This window comes from Lepus europaeus, chromosome 3 (assembly GCF_033115175.1).
Source record: "Lepus europaeus isolate LE1 chromosome 3, mLepTim1.pri, whole genome shotgun sequence".
In the NCBI taxonomy this organism is placed as follows: domain Eukaryota; kingdom Metazoa; phylum Chordata; class Mammalia; order Lagomorpha; family Leporidae; genus Lepus; species Lepus europaeus.
In genome coordinates, this window is record NC_084829.1 from 118,108,179 (window position 1) to 118,125,406 (window position 17,228).

General features: G+C 37.7%; 1 protein-coding gene across 2 annotated transcripts in view; it reads right to left on the reverse strand.

Moving 5' to 3' along the window:
- Positions 1 to 17,228, reverse strand: part of MAN1A1 (mannosidase alpha class 1A member 1) — a 203,980-nt gene that overhangs the window by 136,538 nt on the left and 50,214 nt on the right. For both annotated transcript variants that reach the window (XM_062186690.1, XM_062186691.1), the window contains exon 4: positions 13,213 to 13,328. In XM_062186690.1, coding sequence (XP_062042674.1) covers positions 13,213 to 13,328 — 116 coding nt within the window. The remainder of the gene's footprint in view (positions 1 to 13,212; positions 13,329 to 17,228) is intronic.

The window sequence follows — 17,228 nt, forward strand, 5'->3', positions numbered from 1 at the left end:
GGCACTATGGGTTCCTGAATGTAAAGCACTGTGCACATTACTGTTCAATAGACAGCTGTTACCATTACCACCATGCAGTAGCTCAAGATAAAAAACAAAAAAAAAAAACAAAAAAAACCAAAAAACAAAAAACACCAAAGTTGTACCTTCCACAAAGTTATTAGAAAATAAGAAAGTTTACAATCATAATATTCATCTTCACTTAAGCTCATAGGGGGTCATATTTCTCAATGGCTAGAAATCCTCTTAAAATATAGTAGCCTGGGGTTGGCTCCGTGGCTCAGTAGGTTAATTCTCCGCCTGCGATGCCTGCATCCCATATGGGCGCCAGTTCTAGTCCTGGCTGCTCCACTTCCAGTCCAGCTCTCTGCTGCAGCCTGGGAAAGCAATGGAGAATGGCCCAAGTCCTTGGGCCCCTGCATCCACATGGGAGACTGGGAGGAGGCACCTGGCTCCTGGCTTCAGATCAGCGCAGCTCCGGCTGTTGTGGCCATTTGGGGAGTGAACCAACGGAAGGAAGACCTTCCTCTCTGTCTCTCCCTCTCACTGTCTGTAACTCTGGCTCTCAAATAAATAAATAAAATCTTTAAAAAAAAACACAGTAGCCTGAGGAACTTCATTTTGGGCTTGGTGTACTTCATATGAATCCTGGCTTTTCAAAGGAGAATATCTACAATCTGAGAATTCCAGGCTGTTTTCATGAACATTCCATTCTAATTCCATTGATACAATTGTAATAAATGTAAATCAATACATTCCTCCTATGAATAATCATGCAATGTCTTAAAATGTTTTAAGTGCTCCTAATGGTTTTGCCTTCTGACAGAAAAAGAGTTGAGGTAACAAAAGGACAGTAAACCTGTAACACTAAAACTTGTGAGATATACCCTAACAAGTAGTGTGACCTTTGCTGTCTACTTCATCTGTGCTTGTTTTGAAATTAGGTTCCTCCTTAAATCCTTAAGTAAAATTGCATTCCTGCTCTATATATTCTGTGGCTTTTATATGTACTTTGATGTAAACTGCCAGTTTGAGAAGTAGACCTAATCTTTTGTTTAAATTTTATGTATTTATTAGTGAAGAGTGATAAGAGGTTGGAAATTTTTGGCTAAAAGATTATACTTAAAATCTGTAGTGCAGAAACTGCTCTTTGGTTTGACTTTCTTCTAGTAATGGCCATTGAATCAAAGAACATACTTAACTAGATTCATTTATAGATTTAATAAAATGTATAATATTACTAAATTTATCAGAAAATATGTACCATTTTTTTAAAACAGGAGATACTATAAATCATGAAAAGTTTATGCTCCAGTACTAATCTCTATTTTTATCTTGGGTGTCTTAAACTCATAATTTCACCATAAGTGTATTCCTTTTTAAGAGATTTCTTTTATCTGACTACATACACACACACAATTATGAGATGCGCATACACATAATTATGGGCTGAAAGTGATAAAGATGGATAATACACACAAAAAAAGAGGCAAATATATATGTTGATTGTCCCTGTCCTGCAGTTCACATTAACATATCATGAACTCATGCGCATGAAGACTCTAATCCTGTCTGAGCAGTAGAGAAAATGAACACTTTAAAATCTATTTCCAAAGAATGCCTGTGTGATCAACTTCTTGCCACTGACCATGTATTATTTTAAGCAATTCAAAAAAATTATTAGAATGCTTTCTAAAACTAGCACTAAAATTATCTACAAAATGATCTACTTAATAGATCATAGCAAGTGAAATAAGAGACTTGTCCATGAAAGCAACAAATTTAGGACTGGGAGCAGTTTCAACCACACTTCCTTTTGCCTAAAGAACTACACAGACACAAGCTTCCCCTAAGAAAGAGAAGAGCTGCTTCTTATGATCTTTAAACCTTATGCTAGTTACTCATAATGAAACTGGTACAAGGAATTCTCCTTAATTGTCTTCTTATGAATCCACACAGCATAACAGATCAGACTGATTACATTAAGCTGAAAATGGTCTCCTGGAAAACAACTTCTCAGAAGATGTATTTATGACATGTATGAAGTTTGTATGCCTTAAATAAAAGGCTTCTGGGGGAAAATGCTTAAATTCTACAGTATTTCATTTTCAGGGTGTATTCAACATACAATAGTTTTCCTTTTTTTTTTTTTTAAGGGCAACTCTTTGATCCTTGAAAGACATTGCTCCTTTGCTAGCTATTCCTCAAAATTCCCTGTCAGCTGTTTAATCAGTGAACCATAATACTGAGGTCCTGAAGCTACTGTCACACATGAGAAACAAGCAAACTGTGATAACAGTGCCTCTCTACCATACAATCTGTGTTTAATAGCAACTGCTCCACAACTACGTATATATGATAACTGTGCTTACTAAGAATCATTTGGAAACATGAGACTTTTCAAAGTCATTGATTAAATACCAGTGTCTGTCTATAGGTCATATCTATACATGGAATCTTCAAACAGTTCATAGAAAATGCATGAATTTCAAATTATTCTGCACCAAAATAAACTCATCCTAACATGCTTGAGCAGGATCTAGTTGTAAGCCTTAGGAAGGCAAAGACATCAGTTTGAAAAAAAGGCCCTATCAGAGTGACATGAATTCTGAAGAAAGAATGAACATGAAACTTATGGTGAAGCTTAGGTGGAAAATGGTGAAATCACTGACGCTTTATGAGAAATCTATAGAGGTAATGTTAATGCCCTCAAAGAGATCAAGTTTACAAATGATAACTCTTCTTAAGAAGACAATGTTGGGGCATGCGCTGTGGCACAGTAGGTTAATTCTCCACCTGGGGTGCCGGCATCCCATATAGGTACCAGTTCTAGTCCTGGCTGCTCCTCTTCCAGTCCAGCTCTCTGCTGCGGCCCGGGAAGGCAGTGGAGGACGGCCCAAGTGCTTGGGCCCCTGCACCCGCATGGGAGATCAGGAAGAAGCACCTGGCTCCTGGCTTCAGCTGTTGCGGCCATTTGGGGAGTGAACCAATGGAAGGAAGACCTTTCTCTCTATCTCTCCCTCTCGCTGTAACTCTACCTCTCAAATAATAATAATAATAATAAAAAGACAGTGTTGAAGATGAAGCTTCCAGCAAATTATCCACATCAATTTGTGAGGAAAAAATTAACTCTGTGCCCTAACTGAAAATTACTGATGATTAATAGCAAAAACAACAGACAACATAGACATCGCAAAAGATTCAGCTTACATAATTCTGACTGAAAAATTAAAGTGGAGCAGACTACACATGATGGGTGGCAAAACTGTTGTGCTCATGTCAGCTATAGACAACAATAGGGCTTTTAGTGGAAATTTGAAACAAATGGGATCAAGATCCTGAAACATTCCTTCCAAGAATTCTAACTGTAGATGAAACATGGCTTCTTCAGTATGACGCTGAAGACAAAGCACAAACAAAACAATGACTGCAGAGGTGGAAGTGGTTTAGTTGAAGCAAATGCAGTAAAGAGTAAAGGTCCTGGTAACACTTGTTTTGGAGTGCTCAAGCACTTGGTGGTATTCCAGAGGGCCAAGGAAGAATAACATCTGCTTATTATTCTTGGATCCTCAGTTCTTTTAGAAGGACCGAATGGCTGGTATCAGTGCTTTTAAGTGTCTTGAACTTGATGGAATTTATGCTGAGAAATAAAGCTTATATTTTATATTTTTCCATTTTAATTCTATTCTTTCACAAACATCTTGAAGTCACCTCAAATTTAGGGTAGTATACAAATTTATTTATCAATGTATGTCAAATCTAAATATTCATAAATGGTACTTAGGAAAGCCTATTTCTTATAAATGTTATTTTAAAGTATGTGTTGTATTAACACATTGGAATCAATCTAGATGTCAATCAGCTGATGACTGGATAAAGAAAATGTGGTATGTATATACCATGGAATACTACTCAGTCAAAAACAGAACAAAATCCTGTCTTTTGCAACAAAATGGATGAAACTGGAAACAATTATGCTTAGTGTAGTAAGCCAGTCCACATAAGACAAATATGATTTCCTTGATTTGTGGTACTATGCAGAGCATAAAAAAGTAATGTATATGAGTAAAGTTGACATTTTGAGATTTGATTATTGTTTACAGCTCTTGTCTATACTCTTAAGGAAGAGTGGATTTTCTTCTTACTACTTGTTGAATTATTTAGTGGAAGATTAAGCTTGTGATTAGAAAATAAACTTAATGTATGTCACTGTAACAATTAAAAGAAAAATAAGAAAGGAAGGAGGAGATAGGGTGGGAAGTATCATTATGCTCTTAAATCTGCTTATATGAAATACATGAAATTTGTTCACCTTATATAAATTTAAAAAATTTAAAAAAGAGAGAATTAAGTTTAAGCATAAGTCCTTTCAACAGATTAAACTGCAACATTTCACAGGGTATCTCAGTATAACAGTAAGTCCAAAGTAGGTTTTAGTTTCATACTTACATAACATGATAAATGTTTTTTTTTTTTTTTTTTTTTTTTTTTTTTTTTTTTTTTTTTTTTTTTGACAAGCAGAGTGGATAGTGAGAGAGAGAGAGAGAGAAAGGTCTTCCTTTTTGCTGTTGGTTCACCCTCCAATGGCCGCTGCGGGCCGGCGCATCTCGCTGATCCGAAGCCAGGAGCCAGGCACTTCTCCTGGTCTCCCATGCGGGTGCAGGGCCCAAGGACTTGGGCCATCCTCCACTGCCTTCCTGGGCCATAGCAGAGAGCTGACCTGGAAGAGGGGCAACTGGGACAGAATCCGGCACCCCAGCCGGGACTAGAACCCGGTGTGCCGGCGCCGCAAGGCCGAGGATTAGCCTGTTAAGCCACGGCGCCGGCCAAACATGATAAATTTTTAAAGATTGTTAAAAAAAATGTAAGTCCTTTCTGGACCACAAAGATAGGTAAATACTCATCTTCTCTGTGTTAACTGTTGGTTTAACCATGAGGTCCAGAAAGGCTCTCAAGTAGCTGCCTAAACCACTGCTAATTACTGTTGGGGAAAACAGCTCAGTATCCTCCTAAAGCAAGAAAACTAATCATCACTCTTGGCAGGTACTCCTTAGCATTCAGATGGAATATAGTAAATAACTGTATTCAGTGGAATAATTAACTAAATTATTTGCACCCACTGGGAGGTAATGCTGCTCTCAAACAGGCCTTTTTTCAGGAGAAGCACTAAGACAAACATCACTTCTTTCCTGCTCTATGGCACGGAACATTGGATCCAAGCCAAGTACTCATTTGGGAAGATCCAAGGTTGCTTCTTCAAGTCAGTTTACATCCTTCTGACATACAGCCCTAAAGTTTTCTTTCTTGAAAGGTAGGGCAACATTTCAGTTGGATACACAAACATTCTGAATCTTTAAGTTTAAAAAAATAAAGTCACCCTTGCCACCAGTTTTTCCATTTTCTAAAACATACGTTGTTCATTACAATCAAAAGCACAAGCCAGATGCTTGCTGAAGATCACAGTGTCCACGTATGGCTAGTTACTGTCTGGAATGAGCTAGTCATGACTCTGTCATTCGCAAAGCTTTACCTCTCATTCTGAGATAAGCACTTTACCTTAGTGTAGAAAGATGCTTTTTAAGGATAATTTTAATATAGCTTTGGCTTTTACAGAAATTTTATGTAAGAAATTGTTATCTGGAGAAAAGTTGTACATATGCTACAAAATTTGTTACTGAAGATAGTTTTCAATATTTCTCATGTAAGGATCTAGTTACTCAATTTTTTTTAAAGTGCGAGTAAAGAACAGGAAGCTCACAACTGAATTTAGAAATTCCTGAATAGGAAAGTCTTATTCATTTGTCCTTATGCTAATGATTTTCCTCCATCAGGAGCCACCACAGATCTGTTAGGTGACAATAAGCAGGGAGATCAACTACATTAGAACTACAGATCATTTCTAACTATACAGAAATATGACACAGGTACGGGGTCTAGAGGTTAAGATGTTGGTTGGGGCGTGCACATTCCATATCAGAATCCCTGGGACTGAATTCAGGCTCCATTCCCAATTTCAGCTTCTGGCTAGTGTGTACTCAGTGATGGCTCCAGTAGCTGGGTCCCTGCTACCCACATGGGAGACCTAGATAGAGTTAGTTCCAAGCTCCTGGTTTTGGTTTGTCTCTCCCTCCACCCTGATGGTCAAGTAAATAAAAAACAAAAATTTAAAAAATGGTACAATACAGCTCCCCTTGTTTCTTAGTCAGTTATCTTCCACCTGAAACTAGCATAGTCTGTCAGGAAGCACAAGAGAGTTAACATCTCATTCATTTAACAAACATTTACAAATGCCTATTGAATGGCACATTCTAAATATTGTGATATTAAGATTATGTGCTCAACTTTAAAGGACTCAAATTTTCTGGTTACTTCAACATTTCTCAGCTTTTTGCATTTTCTATTCAACACGAAACAGGCTCAATGAGTTAGGCAGACTTTGTTCAAATCACAGCTCTTATATGCTACATAATTTTGGGTAGGTTAATTCATTCCTCCTTCACCTGTAAAAATACCACTTACCCTGTATGGTTGTCACAAGGACTGAATGAAATAAACTATGAAAAAAAAAATCACCTACCATAATATCTGACAGGTACGTGGTACCCATTAAATAGAAATTTCCCCTTTTTATTTTCTTCCTTAGATGACCCAGCTCTAGCTAGGATACTCAGGACACTTTTACTGCTAGACTAGAAGCTCCATAAGGGTAAGGACTTAACGCTTAGAAGGCACCTGATGAATAAGTAACAGATGCATGAGTGAATACTGAATAACCAAGAGTCAGTTCTAGATTCTTTGTCCTAGGATTACTTTGAATTAAAATCAGAAAACATATTCACTGGACTCTCCTCTCAGGGTCTTCTGCCAATATCCATGTGCCTCTGCAGAGAACTTAACTGAAAATGAAGCTACACCTATGAAACCTGAGCTCCCACTCCCAAAACATATTATCTTATTTTAAGCCAGTTAATGAAGCCATTTGAACTCTGTGATACCCAGTATGCAAAATGAATCAACTTGCTGTGCCTTGTGAAATGAAAATAAGTTTTTTTTTTTTTTTTTGACAGGCAGAGTGGATAGTGAGAGAGAGAGAGACAGAGAGAAAGGTCTTCCTTTTTGCCGTTGGTTCACCCTCCAATGGCTGCCGCGGTAGGCGCGCTGCGGCCGGCGCACCGCGCTGTTCCGATGGCAGGAGCCAGGTGCTTCTCCTGGTCTCCCATGGGGTGCAGGGCCCAAGCACTTGGGCTATCCTCCACTGCACTCCCTGGCCACAGCAGAGAGCTGGCCTGGAAGAGGGGCAACCGGGACAGGATCGGTGCCCCGACCGGGACTAGAACCCGGTGTGCCGGTGCCGGAAAATAAGTTTTAGTTAATGACAGTATCAACCAATAAAAAGCATTTACTTTTACTTTTAAGTGATATAAATCGAGTATTTCATATATAAACAAATTTATTCTTGACTGGAAGGCCTGTTCATATCTAGGGGTTTATCACAGGATAAACTCATGCTCAACAACAGCGTCTCTGTTTATTTTTCCCTTGCAACAAGTTTGGGTGCATTCATTTAATTTTTAAAAATACCTTCATACTATTAAAATCTTTATCCGAAAAAAGTACTAAATACAAGGAATAACATATTCAAACTATAATGATACTACATACTAATCACAAAAATGACTTTCTCTTTTTCCTAAATTTGTCAACTTTTCCTTCCTTCAGATAAAGCGGAAAATTTTTTTTATTTGGATAACTGAGTAACAGTAAACAGCCATTTAAGTGGGTGAACGTAAGACACAAATTTCTTGTATGATGCATGAATATAAACTGAAAACAGTAAGCTGAAGAATTTTATACTGCAATGATTAGAGTAAATCAATATATTTTTCCTAAATATATGTGTTACTATTTTTAATATGGGCAACATTTGGATATTATTAATAATTTATGGCTATTTTTAAAAAGATTTATTTATTTATCTGAAAGTCAGATTACAGAGAGGACGTGACAGAAAGATATAGAGATCTTCCATCTGCTGGTTCCTTCCCAAATGGCTGCAACAGTAGAGGCTGGGCCAGGACAAAGCCAGGAGTCTGCAACTCCATCTGAGTCCCCCGAGTAGATGCAGGAACCCAAGCTCTTGGGCCATCTTCCACTGCTTTCTCAGGCCATTAGCAGGGAGCTGGATCAGAAGTGTGTGCACCCAGGACACAAACCAGCGGAGGCTTAACCCATATGCAAAACAGCAACCCCAATAACTTATGTTTTTAAAAAAGAAAAAACATGGTAATACCCAAAGAAAGGCTGGCAAAAAATATGTTTCAAGAACTTCCATATTAAGAAATGTGTAATAAACAGAAATTTGAGACCTATGCTTGGAATATTTTCTTTCTTTTAACATCATTTATTTTTTAATTTTAAAGTCAGAGAAAGAGAGAGGAAGCACATTTCCATAGCCTGATTCACTACCCAAATGTTCACAACAGCATGAGCCAGGCCAAAGCCAGGAAATCAGAACTTAATCCATGTTTCCCATGTTGGTGACAGCCATCACCAGCTGCCTGAGAATGCAATAACAGGAAGTTGGACTCAGAAACTGAGCTGGGACTGGAACCCAGTCACTTTGATGCGCAGCGTGGGCAGCGTAAGTGGGATCTTAACTACTGTAACAAATGCCAGCCCTTAATTTTTTAAGTAAATATTTATGGTATATATTGAAGGCTAGGATTCTCATTAATAGTCCTAAAATGTATAATTGAATATAATCTTACTAGAAACAAAAATCTTAAATAAGAAAACATTACTATTCAGCATCTGAACAGTTACTTGATAATGATTCAATTCCTATATCTTACAAAGTAAAGAAGCTAAGTGACTTGTTCTTCTTTTTTATATAGTCTGAGACCCGCTATCTTAATCCCTTCTGCTTTATCAAAGATTCCTTATGTGCAATGAAAACATCACATATGGTATAAAGCCAGCCAACCAAATTCTGCTATAGTCTATAACTTGCTTGTTATATTGAGAGGCCTCTGTGCTTACCCCGTTTATTTATTTATTTATTTTGACAGGCAGAGTGGACAGTGAGAGAGAGACAAAGAGAAAGGTCTTCCTTTTGCCGTTGGTTCACCCTCCAATGGCCGCCACGGCCAGCGCGCTGGCGCACCGCGCTGATCCGATGGCAGGAGCCAGGTGCTTCTCCTGGTCTCCCATGGGGTGCAGGGCCCAAGGACTTGGGCCATTCTCCACTGCACTCCCTGGCCACAGCAGAGAGCTGGCCTGGAAGAGGGGCAATCGGGACAGGATTGGTGCCCCAACCGGGACTAGAACCTGGTGTGCCAGCGCCGCAAGGCGGAGGATTAGTTTATTTTTTTTTAAACTTTTATTTAATAAATATAAATTTCCAAAGTACAACTTTTGGATTACAGTGGCTTTTACACCCCATAACCTCCCTCCCATCTGCAACCCTCCCATCTCCCGCTCCCTCTCCCATCCCATTCACATCAAGATGAATTTTCAATTATCTTTATATACAGAATATCAATTTAGAATATATTAAGTAAAGATTTCAACAGTTTGCACCCACACAGAACATAAAGTGTAAAGTACTCTTTGAGTACTAGTTATACTGTTAATTCACCTGGTACAACACATTAAGGACAGAGATCCTACATGGGGAGTAAGTGCACAGTGACTCCTGTTGTTGATTTAACAATTAACACTCTTGTTTATGGCATCAGTAATCACCCCAGGCTCTGTCATGAGTTGCCAAGGCTATGGGAGCCTCTTGAGTTCACAAACTCCGATCTTATTTAGACAAGACCATAGTCAAAATTGAAGTTCTCTCCTCCCTTCAGAGAAAGGTACCTCCTTCTTTGATGGCCCATTCTTTCCGCTGGGATTTCACTCACAGAGATCGTCCATTTAGGTTTTTTTTTTTTTTTTTTTTGCCAGAGTGTCTTGGCTTTCCATGCCTATAATACTCTCATGGGCTTTTTAGCCAGATCCGAATGCCTTAAGGGCTGACTCTGAGGCCAGAGTGCTGTTTAAAACATCTGCCATTCTGTGAGTCTGCTGTGTATCCCGCTTCCCATGATGGATTGTTCTCTCCCTTTTTAATTCTATCAGTTAGTATTAGCAGACACTAGTCTTGTTTATGTGATCCCTTTGACTCTTTTTTTTTTTTGGACAGGCAGAGTGGACAGTGAGAGAGAGAGAAAGGTCTTCCTTTTCCATTGGTTCACCCCCCAATGGCTGCTGTGGCCGCTGCACTGTGGCCAGTGCACCGCACTGATCCGAAGCCAGGAGCCAGGTGCTTCTCCTGGTCTCCCATGCAGGTGCAGGGCCCAAGCACTTGGGTCATCCTCCACTGCCTTCCTGGGCCACAGCAGAGAGCTGGACTGGAAGAGGAGCAACTGGAACAGAATCTGGCACCCCGACCGGGACTAGAACCCGGGGTGCTGGCGCCGCAGGCAGAGGATTAGCCTATTGAGCCACGGCACAGGATGATCCCTTTGACTCTTAATCCTACCATTATGATCAATTATGAACTGAAACTGATCACTTTGACTAGTGAGATGGCATTGGTACATGCCACCTATATGGGATTGAATTGGAATCCCCTGGCACATTTCTAACTCTACCGTTTGGGGCAAGTTCGATCGAGCATATGCCAAACTGTACATCTCCTCCTTCTCTTATCCCCACTCTTATATTTAACAGGGATCACTTTTCAGTTAAATTTAAATGCCTAAGAATAATTGTGTGTTAATTAAAGAGTTCGACAAAAAAATAGTAAAGGGAATAAAATAGTAAGTTGTTCCTCGACAGTCAGGAAAAGGGCTAATCAAGTCATTGTTTCTCATAGTGTCCATTTCACTTCAACAGACTTCCTTTTTGGTGTTTGGTTAGTTGTCACCGATCAGGGAGAACATATGATATTTGTCCCTTTGGGACTGGCTTATTTCACTCAGCATGATGTTTTCCAGATTCCTCCATTTTGTTGCAAATGACCGGATTTCATTGTTTTTTTACTGCTGTATAGTATTCTATAGAGTACATTTCCCATAATTTCTTTATCCAGTCTACTGTTGATGGGCATTTGGGTTGATTCCAGGTCTTAGCTATTGTGAATTGCGCTGCAATAAACATTAAGGTGCAGACGGCTATTTTGTTTGCCAATTTAATTTCCTTTGGGTAAATTCCAAGGAGTGGGATGGCTGGGTTGTATGGTAGGGTTACATTCAGGTTTCTGAGGAATCTCCAAACTGTCTTCCATAGTGGCTTAACCAGTTTGCAGTCCCACCAACAGTGGGTTAGTGTCCCTTTGTTGTTGATAGATTTCTGTATGTGAGCCCTTCTAACCTGGGTGAGGTGAAACCTCATTGTGGTTTTGATTTGCATTTCCCTGATGGCTAGTGATCCTGAACATTTTTTCATGTGTCTGTTGGCCATTTGGATTTCCTCTTTGGAAAAATGTCTATTGAGGTCCTTGGCCCATCTCTTAAGTGAGTTGTTTGTTTTGTTGTTGTGAAGTTTCTTGATTTCTTTGTAGATTCTGGTTATTAATCCTTTATCTGTTGCATAGTTTGCAAATATTTTTTCCCATTCTGTCCATTGCCTCTTCACTTTCCTGACTGTTTCTTTTGAGGTACAGAAACTTCTCAATTTGATGTAATCCCAGTTGCTAGTTTTGGCTTTGACTGCCTGTGCCTCTGGGGTCTTTTCCAAAAAGGCTTTGCCTGTGCCTATATCTTGCAGGGTTTCTCCAATGTTCTCTAATAGTTTGATGGTGTCGGGTTATAGATTTAAGTCTTTAATCCATGTTGAGTGGATTTTTGTGTAAGGTGAAAGGTAGGGGTCTTGCTTCATGCTTCTGCACGTGGAAATCCAATTTTCCCAGCACCATTTATTGAATAGAGTGTCCTTACTCCAGGGATTGGTTTTGGATCCTTGATCACATATAAGTTGGCTGTAGATGTTCGGATTGATTTCTGGTGTTTCTATTCTGTTCCATTGGTCTATCCATCTGTTTCTGTACCAGTACTATGCTGTTTAGATAACTACTGCCCTGTAGTATGTCCTGAAATCTGGTATTGTGATACCTCCAGCTTTGTTTTTGTTGTACAAGATTTCTTTAGCTATTCGAGGTCTTCTGTGCCTCCATATGAATTTCAGCATAATTTTTTCCAGATCTGAGAAGGATGTCTTTGGTATTTTGATTGGTATTGCAATGAATCTATAAATTGCTTTTGGGAGAATGGGTGCTTAGTCCTTTTAAATAAAACTTCTTTCAACACTCTAATTCATCCCCACTCCTACTCCAAGTTTAGGATGCCTTAAACTTATTTGTACTGACCCTGTTGTCTTTACTTGGTTTACGAGAGAACAAGAGTGCCCTGAAGCTTAGGGATCAACAGGGAAACCTCTTTCCTTGTCCATTTTCACATACAGCACATTATTTATGTTTTGTTATGGAATTTACATATATTATAAAATATTTACCAGATGGACCAGAAGCTTATGAGGATTTCTACAAAGTAATCTCAGATAAAAAATAATACAAATAAGGCAACCATAAATGAATAGCTAAAAAATTGCCAGGACTGACATACTATTTTTTTTTATCTATTTATTATTTGAAAGGCAGAATGAGAGAGAGAGAGAGAGAGAGAGAGAACATGAGTGAATGCTGCCAACCACCATTTGACTCCAAAATGGTTGCAGTAGTCAAGGACTAGGCCAGGAAGAAGCCAGGAGCCAGGAACTCCACCTGGGTCTCCCAGTTGTGTGGCAGGAGCCCATGTACTTGAGCCATGATCTGCTGCTTCCCTGGTAATAGCAGGGAGCTGTATCGGAAGCAGAGTAGTGGGGACTTGATCTAGCACTTCCATATGAGGTGCGAGCATTGCAAGCAGTGTACCACAATGCCACAATGCCTTCCCTCCAACACACTTTCTTTTCTCTGAATAAGTTTTTTTTTTTTTTTTTTTGGTCAACATCATTATAAAGTAAAATAATGGCTACTGAATTAGATTTGATAGGGTATAGTTCCCTCCAATCAAAAGTAACAAGCAATACTAGAAATATGCACTATCTTTAGTTCTGAGTCAGATTTGTTTCTGCTACAGTATATTATAATACAATAATGTGTCCCACTGCTTATTTATCCCTGTTAACTAAGATTGAAGAAATGAATTAGCAACTTAAACTTACCACATTAAAATCTAAATTCTCTGCAATCCATGATTTGGCTTCTTGAAATTCACTTTCCATTCCCATAATAAAAAGTGTATCCAGGGCATCTACTATGGTTGCTCCTTTGATGGTACCTGAAGATATCAAAAGAACATTTACTCAGTAAAATATCTTTGACAAATATATACAAGGGTACTGCACAAAGATTGTGGAAAATAGAATTAAAAGACAAGTTCACTTTGGTGCAAAAAATTTTTGAAATTTTTAAGATTCCTCAGATGTATGGATTTCAAAATTTTTTGCACCAAATCAAACTTATCTTTTAATTCTATTTCGCCACAAATTAAAAAAAATTATTCATTTGAAAGGCAGAATGATAACAAGAGAGGGAAAGAGGAAAAATGGGAGATTGAGAGAGAAAGAGTTAGATCAAAAGAGCACACTGGGTCGGAAACGGAGCAGCCAGGACACAAACCAGCACAAACCATATGGGATGCCAGTGTTGTAAGCTGCAGCTTAACCCACTGCACCATCACACTGGTGCTCCACAAATTTTTTGAAGTATCTTCCTACACACCAATTGACCGTACCCAGGAAAGAAAGAGGGTAATACTGGAATTATTAATAACTGGTTATACTGAATACAGTCAAAATTCTTTTAGCGAAAGAAAATATAAAAACTACAACTGAACCAAAAGTTATCGCAGGCTGATGAACTGTAGAAAATGAAGATCTTAAAATTCCATTTGTAACTGCATTCTCTATCAAAAGAATAGGCCTAAAACAAAAAAAGCAATGCACACTAATGTTAGTGTAATTACATCAAAGCGCACCTGTGCAAAACTGTTAGAATACAATTTCTAGTTCTAAAATTGTTTCATGATTCCTCTAAGAAATGATTACTCTAAAATGAAATTTCACCCCTCTATGAAACCCTACCTGAGACTGGACCCCTGGCAAGTCAGGACTCTCACTCATTTCCGTTGAACTCCTAACATGGAGACTCCACATTGCTCTGACACTCATCAGTTTCAGTCTCAGTTACAATTACTTGCGTGTGTATTTTTTTTCAGTGTGTAAACTTCCTTACAGAAAAGAGATAATATCTAGTTCATCTCCACATTCTTTATAATGCCCTACACAACTGACGGTGATGCCCAATGAATAGCTGTTGAAAGACTGGGTACTATACTTTCTATAAACATTGTTTCTCATAGTTCAAGACCAACTGCATATGAGTAGAAATTATTTTAGTGACAATACTTTAAATATCAAAGTGAGAAATGATCAGTAGACATTACAAGTAATGGAATGTTAAAATAGCTGATTTTAAAAGATGTAAACAGTAATTCTAAAAGTGATTAGGAGAAAACAACCAGAGTATTGTTTTTCATTTCATGACATATTTTACTATAACTCCATTTTCTTTAAAAATGTAACTTTTTGAGTTAGAACTATGGATTTAAAGAGACACTGGTGGGGACATTTTACCATGGGCATTTAAAAATGTTATAATAGCTTCATATTTTCATTGTTGTATCACTGCTCTGTTATTAAGTGCTTTAAAAAATGTTTTTATTTCTTATATTTTAACTTTACACTGAGTATAACCTGTTAAACACAAAATATCTTTCTGAGGTACAATTCCAGGTGAAATATTTTTTACCTCTGAAATTCTGAAATTACAGTTTTAGTATCCTATTTGGAGTGGAATGTGGAGAACATGAATGCTTGAGACAATTTTTTATGTTCATTAAAATTGTTTTAATTTACAAAATAACCAGTTTTGCTCCTGATGGGAAGTAGATATAAGGTTCAACTTAACTAGTAAGAAACAACCATGAGAAAGAAGCAGTCTTAAAGGGTTACCTACTGGCTAATAATTGAGAAAACTCAGATTCTTAGTGACTAATACTTTCTCCAAGAAAAGGCAAAAAACAATAACAACAACAACAATAACAACAAAAATCAAGGCTGCAACACTGTTTTTAAGGTCAAAGATCAGAATAAACCATGGCAAATTGAGAACCATTTCCTAAGAAGCCATATGGTAAAGAACTTAAATTTTTCTTTTTTCTACTTGACTTACTGAGAAAATATACAGGAAGACATGCAGATAAGAAAGTTGGCTGAGAAGTAGGTTAAAGAAGTCATTTAAAAGTTTTCCTTTACAGAATCAACCTAGGTGTCCATCACACAGATGAATGGATAAGTAAATGTAGTATATATACACAATGAACCATCTATTCAGCCATAAAAAAAAGAATGAAATTCTGTCATTTGCAGCAACATGGATGGAACCAGAAGACACTCTGTTAAGTGAAATATGTCAGGTGTAGACAAACACTGCACATTCTCATTTGTATGTGCAAGCTAAAATGTTGATCTTACAAAAGTAGAGAGTAAATAGCAGCTATCAAGCCTGGGAAGGGTGTAGGGGTAGGAAGGAAGGACAGAGAATGATTAATGGGTACAGGGCTGCAGTTGGATTGGAGGAATAACTTTAATGCTCTACAGAACAGTAGGATAGCTATGGTTGGCAATAATTATTTATACATTTCAAATCAGCTGTAGAGAGGATTTTGAATGTTCCCAGCACAAAGTATTGATAAACGTTTGAGATGATGGCCATGCTAATTACCTTGATGTGATTATTACACATTGTTTGCATGTACTGAAATATTGCATTGTACCCCATAACTATGTACAGCTACCAGGTGTCAATTAAAAATGGAAAGCATTTTTAGAATAATTTTTCTTATTTGTAAAAGTGAGAACTTTATATTCTTTGTAATAACTCCTAGAACACTGGTATTACTGTAAGAAATCTTTATGTATCTTATTTTAATTTGAAGATGGAGTGAGATAAATAGCATTTCAATTATTAATATTGCATTTCCTTATACCAATACCTGAAGCTCCTTTTTTCTTTAAAGAGTGAGTTCTTATCTAGATTATGAAAAAAGTTAATTACTGAAAAAGTTAATGAAAACTATATAAAAAGTGAGGCAAAAGGGACTAGGATGTATTTAATATTCTATAGTAAATTTAAAGCCACCAACATATGAAAGGACAAGCAAATAATCTCATTGAAAAAGATTACAGAAAATTAACACACAAGTTATTTTCATGTAAATGTAGTATATACACACAATGAACTATTTATTCAGCCATAAAAGACTGAAATTCTGTCATTTGCATTTTTCATATAGATAAAAGCAAAAATGGATATAATTTTTATTAAAAATTGTAATAATAAATAATAATAACATAGAGATCTCTGGTTCAACATGAAATTTCAGAGTTTCTCCATTCAATTTTTGCCTCTCATCACAAACAATAATGGGTTACTGTGTCCTGAAAACACTAGCAGCATCTGAAGTCTCTTCTAGTCCCAGGACTCCAAACTTGGGATCCTTCTCATCTCTAAATTAGGTCACTGTGACTGACCAGCCAGCCTCCTTTCTGCATACTTCCCAGTGCTACCCCTGCAACTCACCCCACCCAAGATCCAACTGTCTCCTCAGAACTTTGCGTAAGTATCCTCTGAACTACCTTAGAGCTTTAAGTCACTATTTATACAAATGAGCATACTTCAGAAAGTCTGTGAAGATGTGCATCATGAAAAAAAAATATTACACATGAATCTCATTTTCGTTCACCAAAATAACATCTTTTAACTCCATTTTCTGCAAACTGAAGTCCCCTCATAAGTACTCTGGGCTAGGCTACGAACTCTGCAGACTTGTACTATCTTCATTAACAGTAGTGCCAGAAATACAGCCAAACATATGGAAGGTCTAAAATAAACAGAAAATCATAGTGGTAGGATTAGAAATACACATCAGGATTCAAGACCCAGCTCAACCAGCTAGTGATTATCTCTTGGAAGGCTTATCTCTGAGTTTCATTTTCCTCACTATAAAATAGATATTATAATGAGGCCAAATGAGATGATGTATGAATGGCATCAGGTACACAGTAAGTGCTGAATGGTCAGTCAAAAATGCTATGTGTTATATGATGTATATTAT